The 19,358-nt window shown below is 42.8% G+C and overlaps 1 protein-coding gene across 3 annotated transcripts in view; it reads left to right on the top strand.

Moving 5' to 3' along the window:
* The window catches only part of MFSD11 (major facilitator superfamily domain containing 11), a 39,772-nt gene extending 22,514 nt beyond the window's left edge, over positions 1 to 17,258 (top strand). For all 3 annotated transcript variants that reach the window (XM_010387509.2, XM_030923828.1, XM_030923829.1), the window contains exons 10-14: positions 5,762 to 5,827; positions 7,852 to 7,977; positions 13,073 to 13,247; positions 14,858 to 14,993; positions 16,630 to 17,258. In XM_010387509.2, the coding sequence (XP_010385811.1) occupies positions 5,762 to 5,827; positions 7,852 to 7,977; positions 13,073 to 13,247; positions 14,858 to 14,993; positions 16,630 to 16,794 (668 nt within the window). In that variant the 3' untranslated portion in view covers positions 16,795 to 17,258. The remainder of the gene's footprint in view (positions 1 to 5,761; positions 5,828 to 7,851; positions 7,978 to 13,072; positions 13,248 to 14,857; positions 14,994 to 16,629) is intronic.
* The last annotated feature ends 2,100 nt before the right edge of the window (positions 17,259 to 19,358 follow it).

The raw sequence follows: 19,358 nt of genomic DNA on the forward strand, positions 1-19,358 counted from the left end.
GGTTTCAAGGCTCATTCATGTCACAATATATTATAAAATTTGACTCATTTCTATATTTTATGTATTATGAGTTTCAGGGGTCTGTTCTGCCGACCCTGACCCAACAACGGATGAATAAAGTACACTGACACACAGATATTCTGCTTTACCAGTTTGAGCATCTGGGCAGCTTACAAGACTCCATGCAGAGTGCTGTAAACAGTTGGAGATGGAGACCATCCTGGCTAACACAGTGAAACTCCGTCTCTACTAAAAATACAAAAAAATTAGCCTGGCGTAGTGGCGGGCACCTGTAGACCCAGCTACTCAGGAGGCGGAGGCAGGAGAATGGTGTGAACCGAGGAGGCGGAGCTTGCAGTGAGCTGAGAGTTTCGCCACTGCACTCCAGCCTGGGCAAATGAGCCAGACTCCGTCTCCAAAAAAAAAAAAAGAAAGAAAAACAATTGTGACTGTGGCCTTTAAAGATTAATTGACAAAGGCTTGAGTCAACACCATTAGAGGATAACTGACATCGTGAATGGACTGCCCCGTAGAAAACAATTAAGCACCCCTGGTAAATCAAAGGCTAGTCTTAGGACCACGTGAGTAAACAAGCTAGTTAGATAAACTCCCCACAGTCCTTTTTTTTTTTTTTTTTTTTTAACTCCCCACATTCCTTTGTTTCTACTCTAATTTATTTAACTAAGGGGACAAGGCTGCCTTCAGCTAAGTTTATTACTGGAGCTTATGCAAATGCCCCAGGCCTTCCAAGAAGGTTTGCGTCTTATAATTTTCCTCACCATCCTGACTGAACTCCCACAGTGAGTAATACATAAAGTTCGTGTACAGGTTTTTGTCTGGATGTGTTTTCAGATCTCTTTGATGCACACCTAGGAATGGTGGAATTGCTGCTTCATGTGGTATTTCACTGCTTAGCCTGTGGGGGAACTGCCAGATTGTTACACAACTTGACATTTTCTACTAGCAGAGGATGAGTTTGCCAGTGTTCCCACCTGCTTGCAGTTATTTTCTGGTGGTTTTTTTTTTTCTTTTTGAGATGGAGTATTGCTCTGCCACCCAGGCTGGAGTGCAGTGGCACAATCTCAACTCACTGCAACCTCCACCTCCCAGGTTCAAGTGATTCTCCTGCCTCAGCCTCCCAAGTAGCTGGGATTACAGGTGCGTGCTACCCCTCCCGGCTAACTTTTGTATTTTTAGTAGAGACGGGGTTTCCCCATGTTGGCCTGGCTGGTCTTCAATTCCTGATCTCAAGTGATCCACCCGCCTCGGCCTCCCAAAGTGCTGGGATTACAGGCGTGAGCCGCCGCGCCCGGCCCTAGTTAGATCCTTTGCCCATTTTTAAGTTGGATTCTGTTTTTATTAATGAGTTGTAAGAGTTCTTTATATATTCTAGATAAAAGTTCTGGCTAGGCATGGTGGCTCAAGCCTGTAATCCCAGCACTTTGGGAGGCCGAGACGGGTGGATCACGGGGTCAGGAGATCAAGACCATCCTGGCTAACACGGTGAAACCCCGTCTCTACTAAAAAAAATACAAACACTAGCCGGGCGAGGTGGCGGGCACCTGTAGTCCCAGCTACTCGGGTGGCTGAGGCAGGAGAATGGCGTAAACCCGGGAGGCGGAGCTTGCAGTGAGCTGAGATCCAGCCACTGCACTCCAGCCTGGGCGACAGAGCGAGTCTCTGTCTCAAAAAAAAAAAAAAAAAAAAAAAAATATATATATATATATATATATATATATATGATTTACAAATATTTTCTCCCATTTTGTTTCAGCAAGCGCTCTAGGAAGACAAATGTTTTCTGCCTTTCTGTAGATTGACTTTTCATTTTCTTGATGGAATCTTTTGAAGCACAAAACTTAAAAAAAAGTTCCCCCAACTTTATCGAGGTGTAACTGACAGAAATTGTATATATTTATGATGTACAACATGTTTTTGTTTTTGTTTTTTTGAGACAGAATCTTGCTCTGTCACCCAGGCTGGAGTGCAGTGGCATGATCTTAGCTCACTGCAACCTCCACCTTCTGGGTTCAAGCGATTCTGGTACCTCAGCCTCCCGAGTAGCTGGAATTACAGGGGTACACCACCATGCCCAGCTAATTTTTTTGTATTTTTAATAGAGATGGGGTTTCACCATGCTGGCTGGGCTAGTCTTGAACTCTGGGCCTCAAGTAATTCGCCTGCCTTCTGAAGTGCTGGGATTATAGGCGTGAGCCCTAGCACCCGGCCACATGTTTGGATATATGTCTACATTGTGACATGATGGTCACACTCAAGTTTGTTAACATATCCATCACCTCACATAGTTATCTTTGTGTGTGTGTGTGTGTAAAATGAGAATATTTAAGATCTACTTTCCAACCAAATTTCAAGTGTACAATAGAGTGTTATTAACTGTCAACACCAAGTTGTACATTAGATCCTCAGAACTCACTCATCCTGCCTAAAGGAAACTTTGTACTCTTTAACCAACATCTCCCTATTTCCCCCACCCTCCAGCCCTGGCAACCACTATGCTACTCTCTGCTTCTATGAGTTCAACTTTTTAATATTCCACATTTAAGTAAGATCATGTAGTATTTGTCTTTCTGTGTCTGGTTTATTTCACTTAGTGTAATGCTCTCCAGGTTCATCCATGTTGCCCTAAATGGCAGGATTTCCTTTTATAAGGCTGAATAATATACCATTGTGTATACCACATTTTCTTTATTCATCTGTTTAAGGACACTTAGTTGTTTCCATGTCTTTGCTACATAATTAATACACACACACACAAACACACACACGTAATAGTGCTGTAATGAACATGGGAGTGCAGCTATCACTTTGAGATACTGCTTTCATTTCCTTTGGATATATGCCCAGAAGTGGAATTGCTGGATCATAACATGTTTTTAGTTTTTTCAGGACCTTCCATATTGTTTTCCATATTCGCTGTACCAATTTACATTCTCACCAATAACAGACAAGGGTTCTCTTTCCTCCACATCCTCACCAACACTTGTTATCTTTTGTCTTTTTGATAATAGCCATCCCAAGAGGTGTGAGGGGATATCTTACTGTGGCTTTGATAAAGTTTTTAATTTTGATGTAGTCAGTTTGTTTAGTTTTTCTCTTGTTGTGTGTGCTTTTGATGTCCTAAGATTTTGTTTCACCCCAGGTCCTGAAAATTTACTCCTATATTTTCTTCTAAGAGTTTTTTTAGTTTTAACTCTTCCATTTGGGTCTGTGATTCATTTTCAGTTAATTTTTACATATGGTTTGAGATAGGACTCCAGCTTTATTCTTTTGCATGTCAGTATCCTGTTGTAGTTGCGCCATTTGCTGAAAAGTCTGTTTTTTGGTCTCTCTTATCAAAAATCAATTGACTGTAAATATAAATGTTTATCTCTAGATAGATAGATAGATCCTTATGCCAGTACCATGCTGTGTTGATTACTGTTTATGTTTTGAAATTGGAAAGTGTGAATCCTCCAACTTTGTTATTTGTCAAGATTATTTTGGCTGTTGTGGGTCCCTTGAATTTCCTTTTTTTTTTTTTTTTGAGACAGAGTCTTGCTCTGCCGCCCAGGGTGGAGTACAGTGGCGTGATCAGAGCTCACTGCTGCCTCAACCTCCCAGGCTCAAGTGATCCTCCCATTTCAGCCTCCTAAGTAGCTGGAACTATAGGCATGCACCACCATGCCTGGCAAATTTTTGTAGTTTTTTGTAGAGACAGGGTTTCGCCATGTTGCCCAAGCTAAGCGATTCTCCCAAGTCAGCCTCCCAAATTGTTGGGATTACAGGCATGAGCCACCAGGTCTGGCCATGAATTTTAGGATCAATCTATTTCTGCAAATAGATTGATGGTTTTTTTAATAGACTTTATGTTTAGATCATTTTACTATTCATAGCAAGACTGAGCAGAAAGTATAGAGTTCCCGTGTAGCCCCTATACCACACATACATAACTTCCCTCTGTTATTAATGTTCCCCACCAGAGCACATTTGTTATAATGAGCCAATACTGATATGTCATTATCACCTAAAGACCATGGTTTACATTAGGATTCACTCTTGGTGTGGTACATTTTATGGGTTTGTACAAATATATAATGACATGCATATGTCATAATAGGATCATACTAGATAATCTCTTAGAATTTCTTTTTGTTTACTAAGTCTTCTGATTATTCTTAAATGAACATGTGGCCAGGAGTGGTGGCTCACGCCTGTGATCCTAGCACTTTGGGAGGCCAAGGTGGGTGGATCACCTGAGGTCAGAAGTTAGACCAGCCTGGCCGACATGGTAGAACCCCGTCTCTACTAAAAGTACAAAAAAATTAGCTGGATGTGGTGGTGTGCGCCTATAATCCCAGCTGCTCAGGAGGCTGAGGCAGGAGAATCGCTTTAACCCTAGAGGCAGAGGCTGCAGTGAGCCAAGATCGCGCCACTGTACTCCAGCCTGGGTGACAAAGTGAGACTCTCTCAAAAAAAAAAAAAAAAAAAAAAAAAAAACCTAAATAAATAATAAAATAAAATGAACATGCTTTGCTAGTGCAGTTTTTTAAGTTAAAAGTATTGTTTTAAACTTTGCACTGGTCGTGTATTTTTTTCCTGGAAATACTTGAAAGTGATTGGTAAAAAATGTCTTCTTATATTTATTCTTAGTATAGTTCAGTGAAATTAGAGAAAAAAGTATCCTTTCTTACACATGCAGAGATTTAGGACAGTGTTTGTGACTTAGGTAAGTTTTGTGGCCAGCAGATAAATCACAATTAAAATCTGGATCCACGGTTAGTTTTATGTACTAGAGTAGTGGTCCTTAAATTATGAAATGTGAATAGGTTCCAAAAAAGTCAGGTAAATGCAGAGTTTTTAGAAATGCATTATCCATTGCAGATTTCAACTAAATAAACAGTGTAAAAACAAACACTAAAGTGACTAGAAACAAATATGCACAACGCAGGTTTCAGTCCTCAGAGCTACAGAGTCAGAATCTTGGGAAGTGGTGCCCAGCTTCTGTATGGCCAAAAACCTGCCCTGTGATTCTGATCTTGAATTCAGTCTTAAAGCTGCTCCATGATAATTCTCTTTTTTTTTTTTTTTTTTTTTTTCGAGGCGGAGTCTCGCTTTGTCGCCCAGACTGGAGTGCAGTGGCCAGATCTCAGCTCACTGCAAGCTCCGCCTCCCGGGTTTACGCCATTCTCCTGCCTCAGCCTCCCGAGTAGCTGGGACTACAGGCGCCCGCCTCATCGCCCGGCTAGTTTTTTGTATTTTTAAGTAGAGACAGGGTTTCACCGTGTTAGCCAGGATGGTCTCGATCTCCTGACCTCGTGATTCGCCCGTCTCGGCCTCCCAAAGTGCTGGGATTACAGGCTTGAGCCACTGTGCCCGGCCTCCATGATAATTCTTTAGGGAAGTCAGTGCTTTGCTGATTGTTGACTCTCTCAAGAGCCTAACAGTTAATCATGCCTTTTGAAGTACTTTGTTGTTTTGTTTGATTCTATTTTTTTTTCTCCTTTTCATGTTTTTGTTATACAAGCTGGAAAATGTGCTGAGGAAATGCAACTGTAGAATATATTTAAGCACTTGAAATAAACATTTTATTTATAGGGCAAATTTAGTGCATGCCTTAAGCATTTTAATCTGAAACTTCTATCCCAAAGTGTTCGTTTACTGGCATTATTGACAAGGGGTGTTTTGGTTGAAGGACTGTTGTAGAATGTTTGTTTTATTAACTAAAATCTAATTAAGTACTCTTAAATTTTTTTCTTTACAGAAAAGTCTTTTAAGTTATGTGTCACCAAGGAAATGCTCCTTCTTAGTATTACAACTGCTTATACAGGTAATGGAATTACTGTTCTTGTTTTCTCTTGCTTCATAATGACAATAAGGGGTTGAAAACAATAGCCACGTTATTATTTCTCACAATTCTGTGCATTGACAGGGTTCAGTGAATGGTTCTTCTCATGGTGTCACTTGGGGTCTCCTGTGGCTGGTTTCCTTCACATGTCACCTTCACTGTGGTCAGATGAAAGGCTGAGTATCTCTCTTTTTGTGTAGTCTCAGAGCTACTCTCCATCTACACAACCCCCTCTATAAGATCACCCTGTGACCCGGCAGGATAGCCAGACACCTTAGTTAATGGACTGATGGCTCCAAAAAAGGCAATGGGAAAGAATACCAGACTTTCTTAAAGCTCAGGCTACAGTCTAGCCCAATATCACTTCTACTGGATTCTGTTGGTGACAGCAAATCACAGGGTTGGCCCAAATTCAATGTGGAAGGATTCCGCACAAGGTTCAGAAAAACCAGGACACATGGCTCATTGGGACCAGTGGTTTTAGGGCAACACAGGGCACTACAGAAAATAACCATGAAGAAATCTGTAACTTTATATGGATTAAAATCATTTCTGGACAGGTGTAGTGGCTCATGCCTGTAATCCCAGCACTTTGGGAGGCTGAGGTGGGTAGATTGCTTGAGCCCAGGAGTTCAAGACCAGCCTGGGCAACATGGTGAAACCCCATATCTACTAAAAATACAAAAAATTAGCCAAGTGTGGTGGTGCATGCCTGTAGCCCCAGCCACTCAGGAGGCCGAGGTCAGAGGATCACCTGAGCTCAGGAAGTCAAGGTTGCATGATCTGAGATAGCACCACTATACTCCAGCCTGGGCCATGGGAGTAAGACCTCTGTCTCAAAAAATAAAAAAATAAATAAAATAAAAATGATTTCTAATGAAATAGAAGCATGTCTTAATGTGGTATGATAACAGGTGGAGTACCTGTAAATCAAGAATGATAAGGAAATTTGTTTTCTTTTAAAAAATGCTGTAATTTGCTAGTTAATCTTTTCCCTTTATGTGCAACATGTTTTTAGGTGAAATAGAATAAACATTAAACATCTTTAACAGTTAAGGTTTTGTAGCATTAGGGAATCAAGGTCCCCTACTGATTTACTCTAATTTTTTAATCTTAGGAATTTTCTTTTCCTAGAAAAAAGGGTTTAATTAAAACATTATGGTGCTTTTAAGACACATTGTATAGTATGTATTGGCTTTCCATTACAGTGAGAATATAATCCAACAGGGGCCGGGCACAGTGGCTCATGTCTGTAATCCCAGCACTTTGGGAGGCTGAGGTGGGCAGATCACCTGGGGTCAGGAGTTCGAGACCAGCCTGGCCAACACGGTGAAATGCCTAAAAATAGAAAAATTACCCTGGTGTGGTGGTGCACGCCTGTAATCCCAGCTACTTGGGAGGCTGAGGCAGGGAGAATTGCTTGAACCTGGGAGGCAGAGGTTGCAGCAAGCTGAGATAGCGCCACTGCACTCCAACCTGGGCAACAGAGTGAGACCCTCTCTCAAAAAAAAATAGGAATGTTCCTGTTTCTTTGGAAAGCTACTAACAAGGTTAATGAGCACATTAGTCTTCACTATTACAAAGTTACATTAATTATCACCTCTGCCCATCTCTGCCTGCATGGAGAGTGATAGGTTTTAACATAAGGATATCTGTTCATTTGAGTTATATACTTTTATCTGAAATATATGGCAGATGCTGTCTTGTGGTATCTTAATTTTAGCTGCTATAACAAATTTCCATAGACGTGTGGCTTAAACAACAGACATTTATTTCTCACAGTTCCAGAGGACACAAACATTTAGTCCATAGCATGAAGCTAATTCCATTTCATCAGTTACATCACATCAAATTATGCTCTGCTTGGGGATTAATATTTCAGTCTTTATGAGTTTTGTTTTATGTGTTTTACTACTCAAGTATTCTTTTGTCAGATACTACTAGATGGGAAGATAAACAAAAATGTGAATGTATAAATTACATCTTTTTTTTTTTTTTAACTGAAGGTCTGGAATTAACTTTCTTCTCTGGTGTATATGGAACCTGTATTGGTGCTATAAATAAATTTGGAGCAGAAGAGAAAAGCCTTATTGGACTTTCTGGCATTTTCATCGGCATTGGAGAAATTTTAGGTTGGTTTTTAAAAAAAACATTAGCCTTAAAAATATCGGTTTATTATGGGTAAAATAGAAATTTTAAGTGTACCTCACCTTTGTCCTTGAATTTCTGTTTTTTTCTACTTATTTTTACCCAAACATGTATGTTTTTATTTTTCTATTATTGCTATTCTTATTTTTTTGAGATGGAGTCTCACTCTGTCGCCTAGGCTAGAGTTGGATTGCAGTGGCGCGATCTCAGCTCACTGCAAGCTCTGCCTCCCAGGTTCACGCCATTCTCCTGCCTCAACCTCCCAAGTAGCTGGGACTACAGGCGCCTGCCACCATGCCCAGCTAATTTTGTTTTTGTATTTTAAGTAGAGACGGGGTTTCACCGTGTTAGCCAGGATGGTCTCGATCTCCTGACCTCGTGATCCGCCCTCCTCGGCCTCCCAAAGTGCTGGGATTACAGGCGTGAGCCACCGCTCCCGGCCTATTATTGCTATTCTAATATAACTAAATTGTGAAACATTTGCAAAATAATTCACAGATGGAAACCCTGTGTTAGAAAACATACAGTGTCTCCCCACTTTTCCTCTTAAAATATTTAGAATGTCTTGGAATTCCTGACTCTGATTCTCTGATTCCCTGACACCAACTGGGTGTCCAACAGCTCAGTCCTGTTCTAACACTTAACTATTCAGAGTTAGTGTCAGATTCCACAGGTTTAAGGGTTCAGTCCTACAGACAGACAGATAGACAGACAGACAGATAGTCAGACAGTCGTGGGTCCATAGGCCTCTCAGGCACATCTCTCTGACTTGGGTACAAATTTGGAGGTTCCCACAGCCTTCTTCCCCTTCAGGTTTGATAATTTCCTAGAGCAACTCACAGAACTCAGGAAAATGCTCTCCTGACTATTAGAATTTATTATAAAGGATACAGATGAGCAGCCTGATGAGGAGGTACAAAGGGTGGGGTCTGAAAGGGTCCCTAAGTGCAGGAGCCTCTGTCTCCATGGATTTTGGGTTCACCACTCCAGAAGCTCCTCTAACCCTTTTTAGGGGGATTTATGGAGATCCTGTTACATAGGCATGATTGATTAAATCATTGGCCACATGGCCGGGTGCAGTGGCTCATTCACTTTGGGAGGCCAAGGTGAGAGGATTGCTTGAGCCCAGGAGTTCGAGACCAGCCTGGACAACATAAGGAGACCCTGTCTCTAACAACAACAACAAAAAATAATCATTGGCCATTGGTGATTGATGTAATCTCCAGCCTTCCCTCCCTGAAGGAGGAGTGAAAGGGGCCTAGAAGTTCCATTCCTCAGGGCTTGGTCTTTCTGGGAACCAGCCTTATCCTGAAGCTGTATCCTGGGCCAACCCCTCTCTCCCCAAGAGTTGCCCCCTTAGCATAAACTTCGGTATGATTGAAAGTGGCTCCTTCTGAATAACTAATGTCCCTCATGTCACTGTGGAAATTCCAGACCTTTTAGGATTTCTGTGCCAAGAGCTAGCAGCAAAGACCAAATATATATTTTTATTATGCTCCACTAGTTACTCTTATTCAACAAAGATTTGTTCAGCACTTGCAGTATGTTGAATATTGTGTTAGATATGAGGAACTTCAACAAAGATTTATTGTAATCTGTCATGTCAACAAAACAGACAAAAACACCTGCCCGCGTAGAGCTTATATTCTACTCAGGAAGAACACAGACAATAAAAACAAGACTTTGCATGTCAGGCAGCGGTAAGCACCGTGGGTCAAGTGGACTATGGAGGGTTTGTTTGTTTTTGTTTTTTGGTCCCTGCCTTACTGCCAACACCTGGAGCAGGACAAGGTCTATATTATTGGGCATCCAATAAATGAGTTAAATGTGTTGAATGAATAATGAGAACATGGTTTCAGCAGAACTTAGTAACCAGTTGCATGGTGGTGTGAGGAGAGGTGTCTAGAATGATGACCAGGTTGATGAGAGTAACCTGGGCAGAGAAAATGCTGTAGGAGATGGGGTTTGGGGAGATCTGCTGAATGGGATTTTGAACACCTCTAAGTGCCAGAGAGGCACCCAAGTAGAGAAGTGTCCAGTGGGAAATGCAGGCTGATGCTCAGGAGGGACTTGTGGGCCGGAGATTGACGTTGGGAGTTAAGGGTATGTAAATGGCGGACGAAGCTTAGCCATGGTGAGTTGGTGCAGGGTAGTCTGTCTGGTAAGTGCTTGTTTAGTGTCTGCCTGTAGACTACCTGGGAAGAAACTCACTTTCTGTAGGCTGCCTGCGTTTTTGAAAAAAATAATTTCAAATTGATAAGAAATTGCAAAAATAGGCCAGGCACAGTGCTCACACCTGTAATCCCAGCGCTTTGGGAAGCTGAGGTGGGCAGATTGCTTGAGCTCAGGAGTTTGAGACCAACCTGGTCAACATGGCAAAACCCCTTCTCTACAAAAAAAGTACAAAAATTAGCCAGGTGTAGTGGCGTATGCCTGTAGTCCCAGCTACTTGGGAGGCTGAAGTGGGAGGTTGCAGTGAGCCTAGACCACACCACTGCACTCCAGCCTGGGCGACAGAGCAAGACTTTGTCTCAAGTCAAAAAACCAAAACAAAAAAAGAAATTGCAAAAATAAGAATAGTACAAAGAACATCTGAATATCCTCTAACAGGATTCACCTATTGTTAACACTTTCCCTTATTTACTTTTTTTTTTTTTTTTTTTAAGTCTCGGCTCACTGCAACCTTCGCCTCCCGGGTTCAAGCAGTTCTCCTGCCTTAGCCTCCCAAGTAGCTGGGACTACAGGCACCCGCTACCATACCTGGCTAATTTTTGTATTTGTGGTAGAGATGGGGTTTCACCATGTTGGCCAGGCTGGTCTTGATCTCCTGACCTCTTGATCCACCCACCTTGGCCTCCCAAAGTGCTGGGATTACAGGCATGAGCCACTGCACCTGGCCCTCCTGTCAGTATTTTTGAGCTTTGTTCTTAGATGTAGTTCATTTATTGAAAACAGCATACCTTTTAAGATTTGTTGGGCAAGACTGCAGCATTACTCAGTCTAGGGCTAATTATTTCCTGCTTCTAAGGGAAGGCCCTTCTGTGTGCTCCACCCAGTTCCTGTGAATCATAAGCTTTTAAGTGGCTGGTGGGCCAGACACTATACCCAGCTGAGGGCGGGGCCCTAATACCACTAATCCTCTTGGCTGGTTCTTTCCCAGGCTTCTGCTAATTTGCTCCCTTTATGTGCTGATCAGTCCTCAGCTGAAGACTCAGGGGGACTGTCTGTAGCTCTCTGGAATTCTTTTTCTGTGTTGCTCTCCTTTCTGATACCGTTATCTGTGAACTCTAGTTACCCTCATATCTCTAGATTCACATCCCCGTCTCTTCAATCCATGGAGGCTGCTGGGCTCCTCCTGGGTTCTTTCTCCCTCTGTTGCCTACTCTTGAGAGGAACCGCCAAATATTTTCCAGAGTGGCTGTACCGGCAATGTATGAGTGATTCCGTTTTTCTGAATCCTTGCCAGCATTTGGTGTTATCACTATTTTTGATGTTAGCGATTGTGATAGATGTGTAGTCATGTTTCATTGTGGTTTTACTTTCTTTAATGGGTAGTGATGTTGAACATCTTTTCATGTGTTTATTTATCCTCTTTATATCTCCTTTGGTGACATGTATGTGCATATCTTTTGCCCATTTTCTAGGCAGGGTTTTTTTGTTTTGTTTTGTTTTTGCTGCTCACCTTCACTTTTTAAATTTTTTTTTTTTTCCCCAGACGGAGTCTCACTCGGTCGCCAGGCTGGAGTGCAGTGGCGCAATCTTGGCTCACTGCAACTTCCGCCTCCTGGGTTCAAGCGATTCTTCTGCCTCAGCCTCCTCAGTAGCTGGGACTACAGGCACATGCCACCACGCCCAGCTAATTTTTATATTTTTAGTAGAGACAGGGTTTCACCATGTTGGTCAGGCTGGTCTTGATCTCTTGACCTCATGATCCGCCCACCTTGGCCTCACAAAGTGCTGGGATTACAGGCATGAGCCACTGCGCCAGCAACTTTTTTCATTTTTTAAATTATTTTTTTATTTTTTTGAGACAGTCTCACTGTGGCATCCAGGCTGGAGTGCAATGGCATGATCTCGGTTCACTGCAACCTCTGCCCCCCAGGTTCAAGTGATTCTCCTGCTTCCACCTCTTAAGTAGCTGGGACTACAGGCATGAGCCACCACACCTGGCTAAGTTTTGTATTTTTAGTAGAGACAAGGTTTTACCATGTTGGCCAGGCTGGTCTCGAACTCCTGACCTCAGGTGATCTGCCCGCCTTGGCCTCCCAAAGTGCTGGAATTACAGGTGTGAGCCACCACACCTGGCCCACTTTTTAAAATATATATACGATGTTTTATTTTTTTAAAAAAGAGTCTTGCTGTGTTGCTGAGGCTGGTTTGGAACTCCTGGCCTCAAGCAGTTCTCCTACCTTGGCCTCCCAAAATGCTGGGATTACAGGCATGAGACCCTGCACCCACCCATCCTTCACTTTTGATATATAGGTTTGCTGGTATAGATTTCTGGGGTAGAAATCACTTAAAAATTGTAAAGGTCATGCCCCATAGTCTTCTTCCTTTCAGTTACACAGTTCTTCCGTTCTCACTGTTGAGGACTCTCCTGTCAGCTCTTGAGACATCCTTAGCTGTTCTGGCTGCTGAGTCTTCCTAGGCTTCTCCGACTCCTCTTCAGAGCTCACACATAATTCTCAGAATCCATAATGACTGCCTTTCAGTGTGATACGTTGGCTTGTTTGGGTATGATTATAACAAAAACATGGTCGTAATGACAAGTTGTGTCCTTATTTTATTTCTGTTATAAGCTACAGGTCAAAGGGGATAGCTTGCAGGGTACAATAATTCACAGAGAAGAAATACAAGAATATTCTTGGATAGAAATGCAAGTCATTTTGATTCCTTTTTTGTTCTAATCGTTGATGCTTGGTCATCATTATCATTGTCTGCAAGTGCTGAGGTGTTGGATTTTTTGAAGAAATTTAACAAGTGAGAATGTTTATTCCTTGGCTCCTTGGTGGATAGCTCAGGCCTGGGTGTGTAATGTTTCAGCAACGTTAGTGACGTTTCTGCCGTCTTGACTTGTAGGTGGAAGCCTCTTCGGCCTGCTGAGCAAGAACAATCGTTTTGGTAGAAATCCAGTTGTGCTGTTGGGCATCCTGGTGCACTTTATAGCTTTTTATCTAATATTTCTCAACATGCCTGGAGATGCCCCGATTGCTCCTGTTAAAGGAACTGACAGCAGTGCTTACATCAAATCCAGGTATAGTGGCTGTCATTTCTCTAGTCACTTGAGGATGGGTGGGAGGTAAGGGATGGCTAGATATTGAAAGTGAAGCAGTTAATCCTCTTCAGAGAGCCTGGTGTCTCTCTAAGGTCATCTGTCAAGTGTTCATGGAGTCAGACTGAGTTTAAATAGGAATCCTTAGAGAATCCTAAGTTATTTTTGTAATGGTTGGTTTTAACCTTTTCCCCCACTAAATCGTTTTCTTGATCCTTGAAGGAGCACATGAGTATCTGATTTGAATTTTTTATCTCTGCTTCTTGAGCAGTGAAATATCCAGATATTAGGGCCTGGAGGAAGAACAAAGAGGAGCGACGGAAAACCTGGCACCTGGGGAGGCCATTCAGTCCTTCTAGAGCAGTTTATATAACGTTTGAGGATATTGGTTTAGCGTACTCAACTCTCAAGTTCATTGTAAATGCAGACATTTATGTCCAGCTCCACAAATCCAAGGGGAGCCCAGCCCATAAAACTATACAAACTGAGTATATCGCATCTGAAAATCTGAAATCCAACATGCTCCAAAATCCGAAACTTTTCAAGGGCCAACATGATGCTCAAAGGGAAGTGCTTATTAGAACATTTCAGATTACAGATTTTCAGCTGGTCAGTATGATGCAGGTGTTCCAAAATCTGAAAAGAACATTTTTTTTTTTTTTTTTTTTTTGAGACAGAATCTCGCTGTGTCGCCCAGGCAGGAGTGCAGTGGCCGGATCTCGGCTCACTGCAAGCTCTGCCTCCCGGGTTCACGCCATTCTCCTGCCTCAGCCTCCCGAGTAGCTGGGACTACAGGCGCCCGCCACCTCGCCCAGCTAGTTTTTTTGCGTTTTTTAGTAGAGACGGGGTTTCACTGTGTTAGCCAGGATGGTCTCGATCTCCTGACCTCGTGATCCGCCCGTCTCAGCCTCCCAAAGTGCTGGGATTACAGGCTTGAGCCACCGCGCCCGGCCTGAAAAGAAAATTTGAAACACTTCTGGTCTTGATAAGGGATACTCAACCTACGTTTTCTTCACAAATGGTTGAGACCAGAGTTTGTTAGAATGTAAAGGTGTGTGCATTTGAGCACAAATTCTTACCTTGTAAATTCTAGTCTTTATTTTTTTTTTTGAGACAGAGTCCCACTCTGTCTGCAAGCCTAGAATGCAAGTGTCGTGATCTCCACTCACTGCAACCTCCGCCTCCGGGGTTCAAGCAATTCTAGTGCCTCAGCCTCCTGAGGTGGCGCGATCTCCGCTCACTGCAACCTCCGTCTCCGAGGTTCAAGTGATTCTCCTGCCTCAGCCTCCCGAGTAGTTGGCATTACAGGCACGTGCCATTATGCCCAGCTAATTTTTGTATTTTTAGTAGAGGTGGGATTTTGCCATGTTGGTCAGGCTGGTCTCAAACTCCTGTCCTCAAGTGATCTGCCCACCTCAGCCTCCCAAAGTGCTGGGATTCTAGGCATGAGCCACCGCGCCAGCTTTGTCTGTATTTTTGTTTCATAGGATTTAAAACTTGCAGGTAGAATGCTTTTGTGGGTGGGTTGCTTGTATATTTTAAATGGCTCTAGCAGATATTGCTCATACTAAATTGGTTTTTATTTTCTTCAGCAAAGAAGTTGCCATTCTCTGCAGTTTTCTGTTGGGCCTTGGAGACAGCTGCTTTAATACCCAGCTGCTTAGTATCTTGGGCTTTCTGTATTCTGAAGACAGCGCCCCAGCATTTGCCATCTTCAAGTTTGTTCAGGTAACCTCTTCAGATTGCGATTGTGTTTGACGTAGGGCTCTTTCCTTTGTGTATTACCTTGTTTTCCTTGGTTATTTGTATTGTGGTTTTAATTTTTATTTCCTTTTTTTTTTTTTTTTGATAGAGTGTCTCTCTGTCACTCAGGCTGGAGTGCAGTAGCACAATCTTGACTCCCTGCATTCTCCGCCTTCCGGGTTCAAGCAATTTTCCTGCCTTAGCCTCCCAAGTAGCTGAGATTGCAGGCACACACCACCACACCTGGCTAATTTTTGTGTTTTTTTTTTTTTTCTTTTTAGCAGAGGCAGGGTTTCACCATATTGGTCAGGCTGGTCTCGAACTTCTGACCTCAGGTGATCCACCTGCCTTGGCCTGCCAAAGTGCTGGGGATTATATGCGTGAGCCACTGCACCTGGCCTGTTTTTTTTTTTTTTTAAGACAAAGTCGGCCGGGCACCACAGCCCATGTCTGTAATCCCAGCACTTTGGGAGGCCAAGGCGGGCAGATCACAAGGTCACAAGATTGAGACCATCCTGGCTAATATGGTGAAACCCCATCTCTACTAAAAATACAAAAAAAATTAGCCGGGCATGGTAGCACATGCCTGTAGTCCCAGCTACTCGGATGGCTGAGGCAGGAGAATGGTGTGAACCCAGGGGGCGGAGCTTGCAGTGAGCTGAGATCGAGCCACTGCACTTCAGCCTGGACAACAGAGCGAGACTCCGTCTCAAAAAAAAAAAAAAAAAAAAAGACAGTCTCACTCTGTAGTCCAGACTGGAGTGCAGTGGCACGATCTTGGCTCAGTGCAATCTCTGCCTCCCAAGTAGCTAGGATTACAGGCATGCACTACCACGTTCAGCTAAGTTTTTATATTTTTAGTAGAGATGAAGTTTCGCCATTTTGGCCAGGCTGGTCGTAAACTACTGGCCTCAAGTGATCTGCCCACTTGGGCCCTGCAAAGTCCTAGGATTATAAACATGAGCCACTGCCCCGGCTAGATTGTGTTTCTTATTTTATTTTATTTTTTTGTTTTTTTTTTTCTTTTTTTTGCTTTTGTCTTGTGTTTTTTAAACAAAAGTTGGGGACATCCTTTAAAAGGATTTTTGAATAGAATTAGGAAGCAATGAGCAGTAAGATTTTTTGTATAACAGATTTTACATTCTGGTCTCTATGGCTCTGATCAGAGATTTCCTTCCTTAGATACCAGAATTCTATTCATTCGTAATACAGACAAGTGTATTTCTTACCCTGTACATTCTTGTTACTCCAATTTTCCACAAAATGCTGTTTTTGTTTCATTTTATTTTATTTTATAGAGATGGGGTCTTGCCATGTTGTGCAGGCTGGTCTTGAACTTCCGGGCTCAAGCATTTCTCCCACCTTGGCCTCCCAAAGTGTTGGGTGGCATGAACCACCACACCTGGCCAAATGCTATTTTAAATACCAGGGATTGTAGCAGGAATTTATGGTGCGTGTTTGTGAGTCAGTGACTGAGGAAGTCATACCTAGATGCAGAAAGAATAGAAAGCACTGCCAGTTCCAGGTGTCCTTGGGGCCGGATAGGAGTGGGGCTATGGGCTAATTGTGGCTCAGTGTGGCCCCTGGTGTGCCTGTTGTGATTTGTTTTGTTTGTTCTTAGTCTATTTGCGCAGCCGTGGCATTTTTCTACAGCAACTACCTTCTCCTTCACTGGCAACTCCTGGTCATGGTGATATTTGGGTTTTTTGGAACAATTTCATTCTTCACTGTGGAATGGGAAGCTGCCGCCTTTGTAGCCCGCAGCTCTGACTACCGAAGTATCTGATCTGGTGTCCATGAGGGGACACGTGTGACCTCAGAAACACAACAGGACACAGAGCTTGGTGGAAGAAGTCGCCTTTGATCTTCACTATATATTGGGTGATGTTCAGTATGGAAAATCAAGGGATTAAGACTGTTAAATCAGCCAGAGTTGGTGTTCAAGTTTACAGATATGAGTTATTTAAAGCAAGTGGAATAAGGGAAAGCTGTTCTGTCAACTGTAATTGTTCAAAGATGTTGTTTTTCGTTTCATCTATCTCAATTCTTATATCATGTTATAGAATGTAAATGTTTTCTTCTCCCTCCTGCTCGTGTTGGAAGATCCTGCCTTGATTTAGAATACTAGGCTGTATGTCATATAAATATTTTTTCTGGCTATGGAGTATGTTTTGCTATGTAATAATGGGAAGCATATGTCACTCCCAATATGTGTTGGGGAATGACATTTAAATAAATAGCAAAGCTGGGTGTGGTGGTGCACACCTATACTCCCAGCTGCTGGGGAGGCTGAGACAGAAGGATCACTTCAGCCCAGGAGTTTGAAGCTGAGACAGAAGGATCACTTCAGCCCAGCAGTTTGAGGCTGCAGTGAACTATGATCACACCACTGCACTCCAGGCTGGGCAACAGAGTGAGACCCTGCCTTGAAAATAATAATAGGCCGGGTGCAGGAGCTCATGCATGTAATCCCAACACTTTGGGAGGCTGAGGTGGGTGGATCGCCTTTGGTTAGGAGTTTGAGACCAGCCTGGCCAACATGGTGAAATCTCATCTCTACTAAAAATACAAAATTTTTTTGGGTTTGGTGGTGCATGCCTGTAATCCTAGCTACTAGGAAGGCTGAGGCAAGAGAATTTGCTTGAACCTGGGAGGCAGAAGTTGCAGTGAGCTGAGATCGTGCCATTGCACTCCAGCCTGGGTGACAAGAGCGAAACTCCATCTCAAAAGAAAAGAAAAGGAAAGAATAATAATGATAATTTTTTTAAATAATGAAAAACAAATAAGATGCTGAAATGAAATCTTGATTTTGAAAATATGTCTTCCTCTCTGTAAATGTTTTGTTTGATAAGTTTTCTTACCTGGTAGCTCATAGCAAGGAGTGGCCAATTAAGTATTATGAAATAAGGTAAAAATTGTCTTAAGTCTTTTTTAAAATTTTTATTTATTTATTTATTTATTTATTTATTTAGAGACAGAGTCTCACTCTGTTTGCCCAGGCTAGAGTGCAGTGGCGCAATCTCAGCTCACTGCAACCTCTGCCTCCCGGGTTCAAGCAATTACGCTTCAGCCTCCCAGCTAGCTGGGATTACAGGTATGTGCCACCACACCTGGCTAATTTTTGTATTTTTAGTAGAGATGGGATTTCACCATGTTGGCCAGGCTGGTCTTGAACTCCTGACCTCACGATCCACCTGCCTTAGCCTCCCAAAGTGCTGGGATTACAGGGGTAAGCCACCACGCCCGGTCCTTTAAGTCTTAAGAACAGGAATCTAACATCTGTAACAACAAAAATATTGAAAAAGACAAATTTATTTACTGGGGGAGGACTTTTACTAGCAATTTTCCTGGAAAGATGCAATGCAGAAACCCCCAAACAAACCTGGGGTGAGATCTGAGCTGTGTCATCAGGGCAATATCACGCCATCATTTATGTGTCCCCCTCGATCAGTGCCAGTCTATCATCTTGTGTGCGGGAATGGAGCATAACTATTTGGGGAGATGTTGAAATGGAAGTGTTAGCTTCCCTCCATAAGAGTTCACTTAATTTTTTTTTTAATTGAAATCAAATCCAGAAACCATAAAAATGTCCCATTTTAAAGTGTACATTCACAAGGTTGCATAACCACCACAATGATCTAATTCCAGGACATTTTATCACCCCAAAAAGCAGTCGCTGCCTGTCAGCAGTCATTCTTTCTCATCTGGCATGGCAACCACGAATCTACTTTCTGTCTCTATAGATTTGCCTATTCTGAACATTTCATGTAAATGAGAGAGCTCAGTTTTTTGTTTTTTGTTTTTTCAAAATCTTAGTAGAGACAGTCTCCCTATGTTGCTCAGGCTGGTCTTGAACTCCTGAGCTTAAGCAATCCTCTCACCATGGCCTCCCAGAGGGCTGGGGGGATTATAAGCAAGAGCCACTGTGCCTAGCAAGAGCTCACTTTTTTTTATTGTTTTTTTGGTTGGGGCGTGTGTGTGTGTGTGTGTGTGTGTGTGTGTGTGTGTGTGTGTGAGTGTTTTTTGAGACAGCGTCTCTGTCGTCTAGGCTAGAGTGCAGTGGTGCAATCTCGGCTCACTTCAGCCTCCGCCTCCCAGGTTCGATTCTCCTGCCTCAGCCTCCTGAGTATCTGGGATTACAGGCATGTGCCACCACACCTGGCTAATTTTTGTATTTTTAGTAGAGACGGGGTTTCACCATGTTGGTCAGGCTGGTCTCAAACTCCTGACCTAACAATCCACCTGCCTCAGCCTCCCAAAGTGCTGGGATTACAGGCGTGAGCCACTGCACCCGGTGGTTCCAGATTTTGAAATTCTGGTTTTCCTTTTTGAAGTTGATGTAATCTCCAT

This window comes from Rhinopithecus roxellana, chromosome 19 (assembly GCF_007565055.1).
Source record: "Rhinopithecus roxellana isolate Shanxi Qingling chromosome 19, ASM756505v1, whole genome shotgun sequence".
Classification (NCBI taxonomy): Eukaryota; Metazoa; Chordata; class Mammalia; order Primates; family Cercopithecidae; genus Rhinopithecus; species Rhinopithecus roxellana.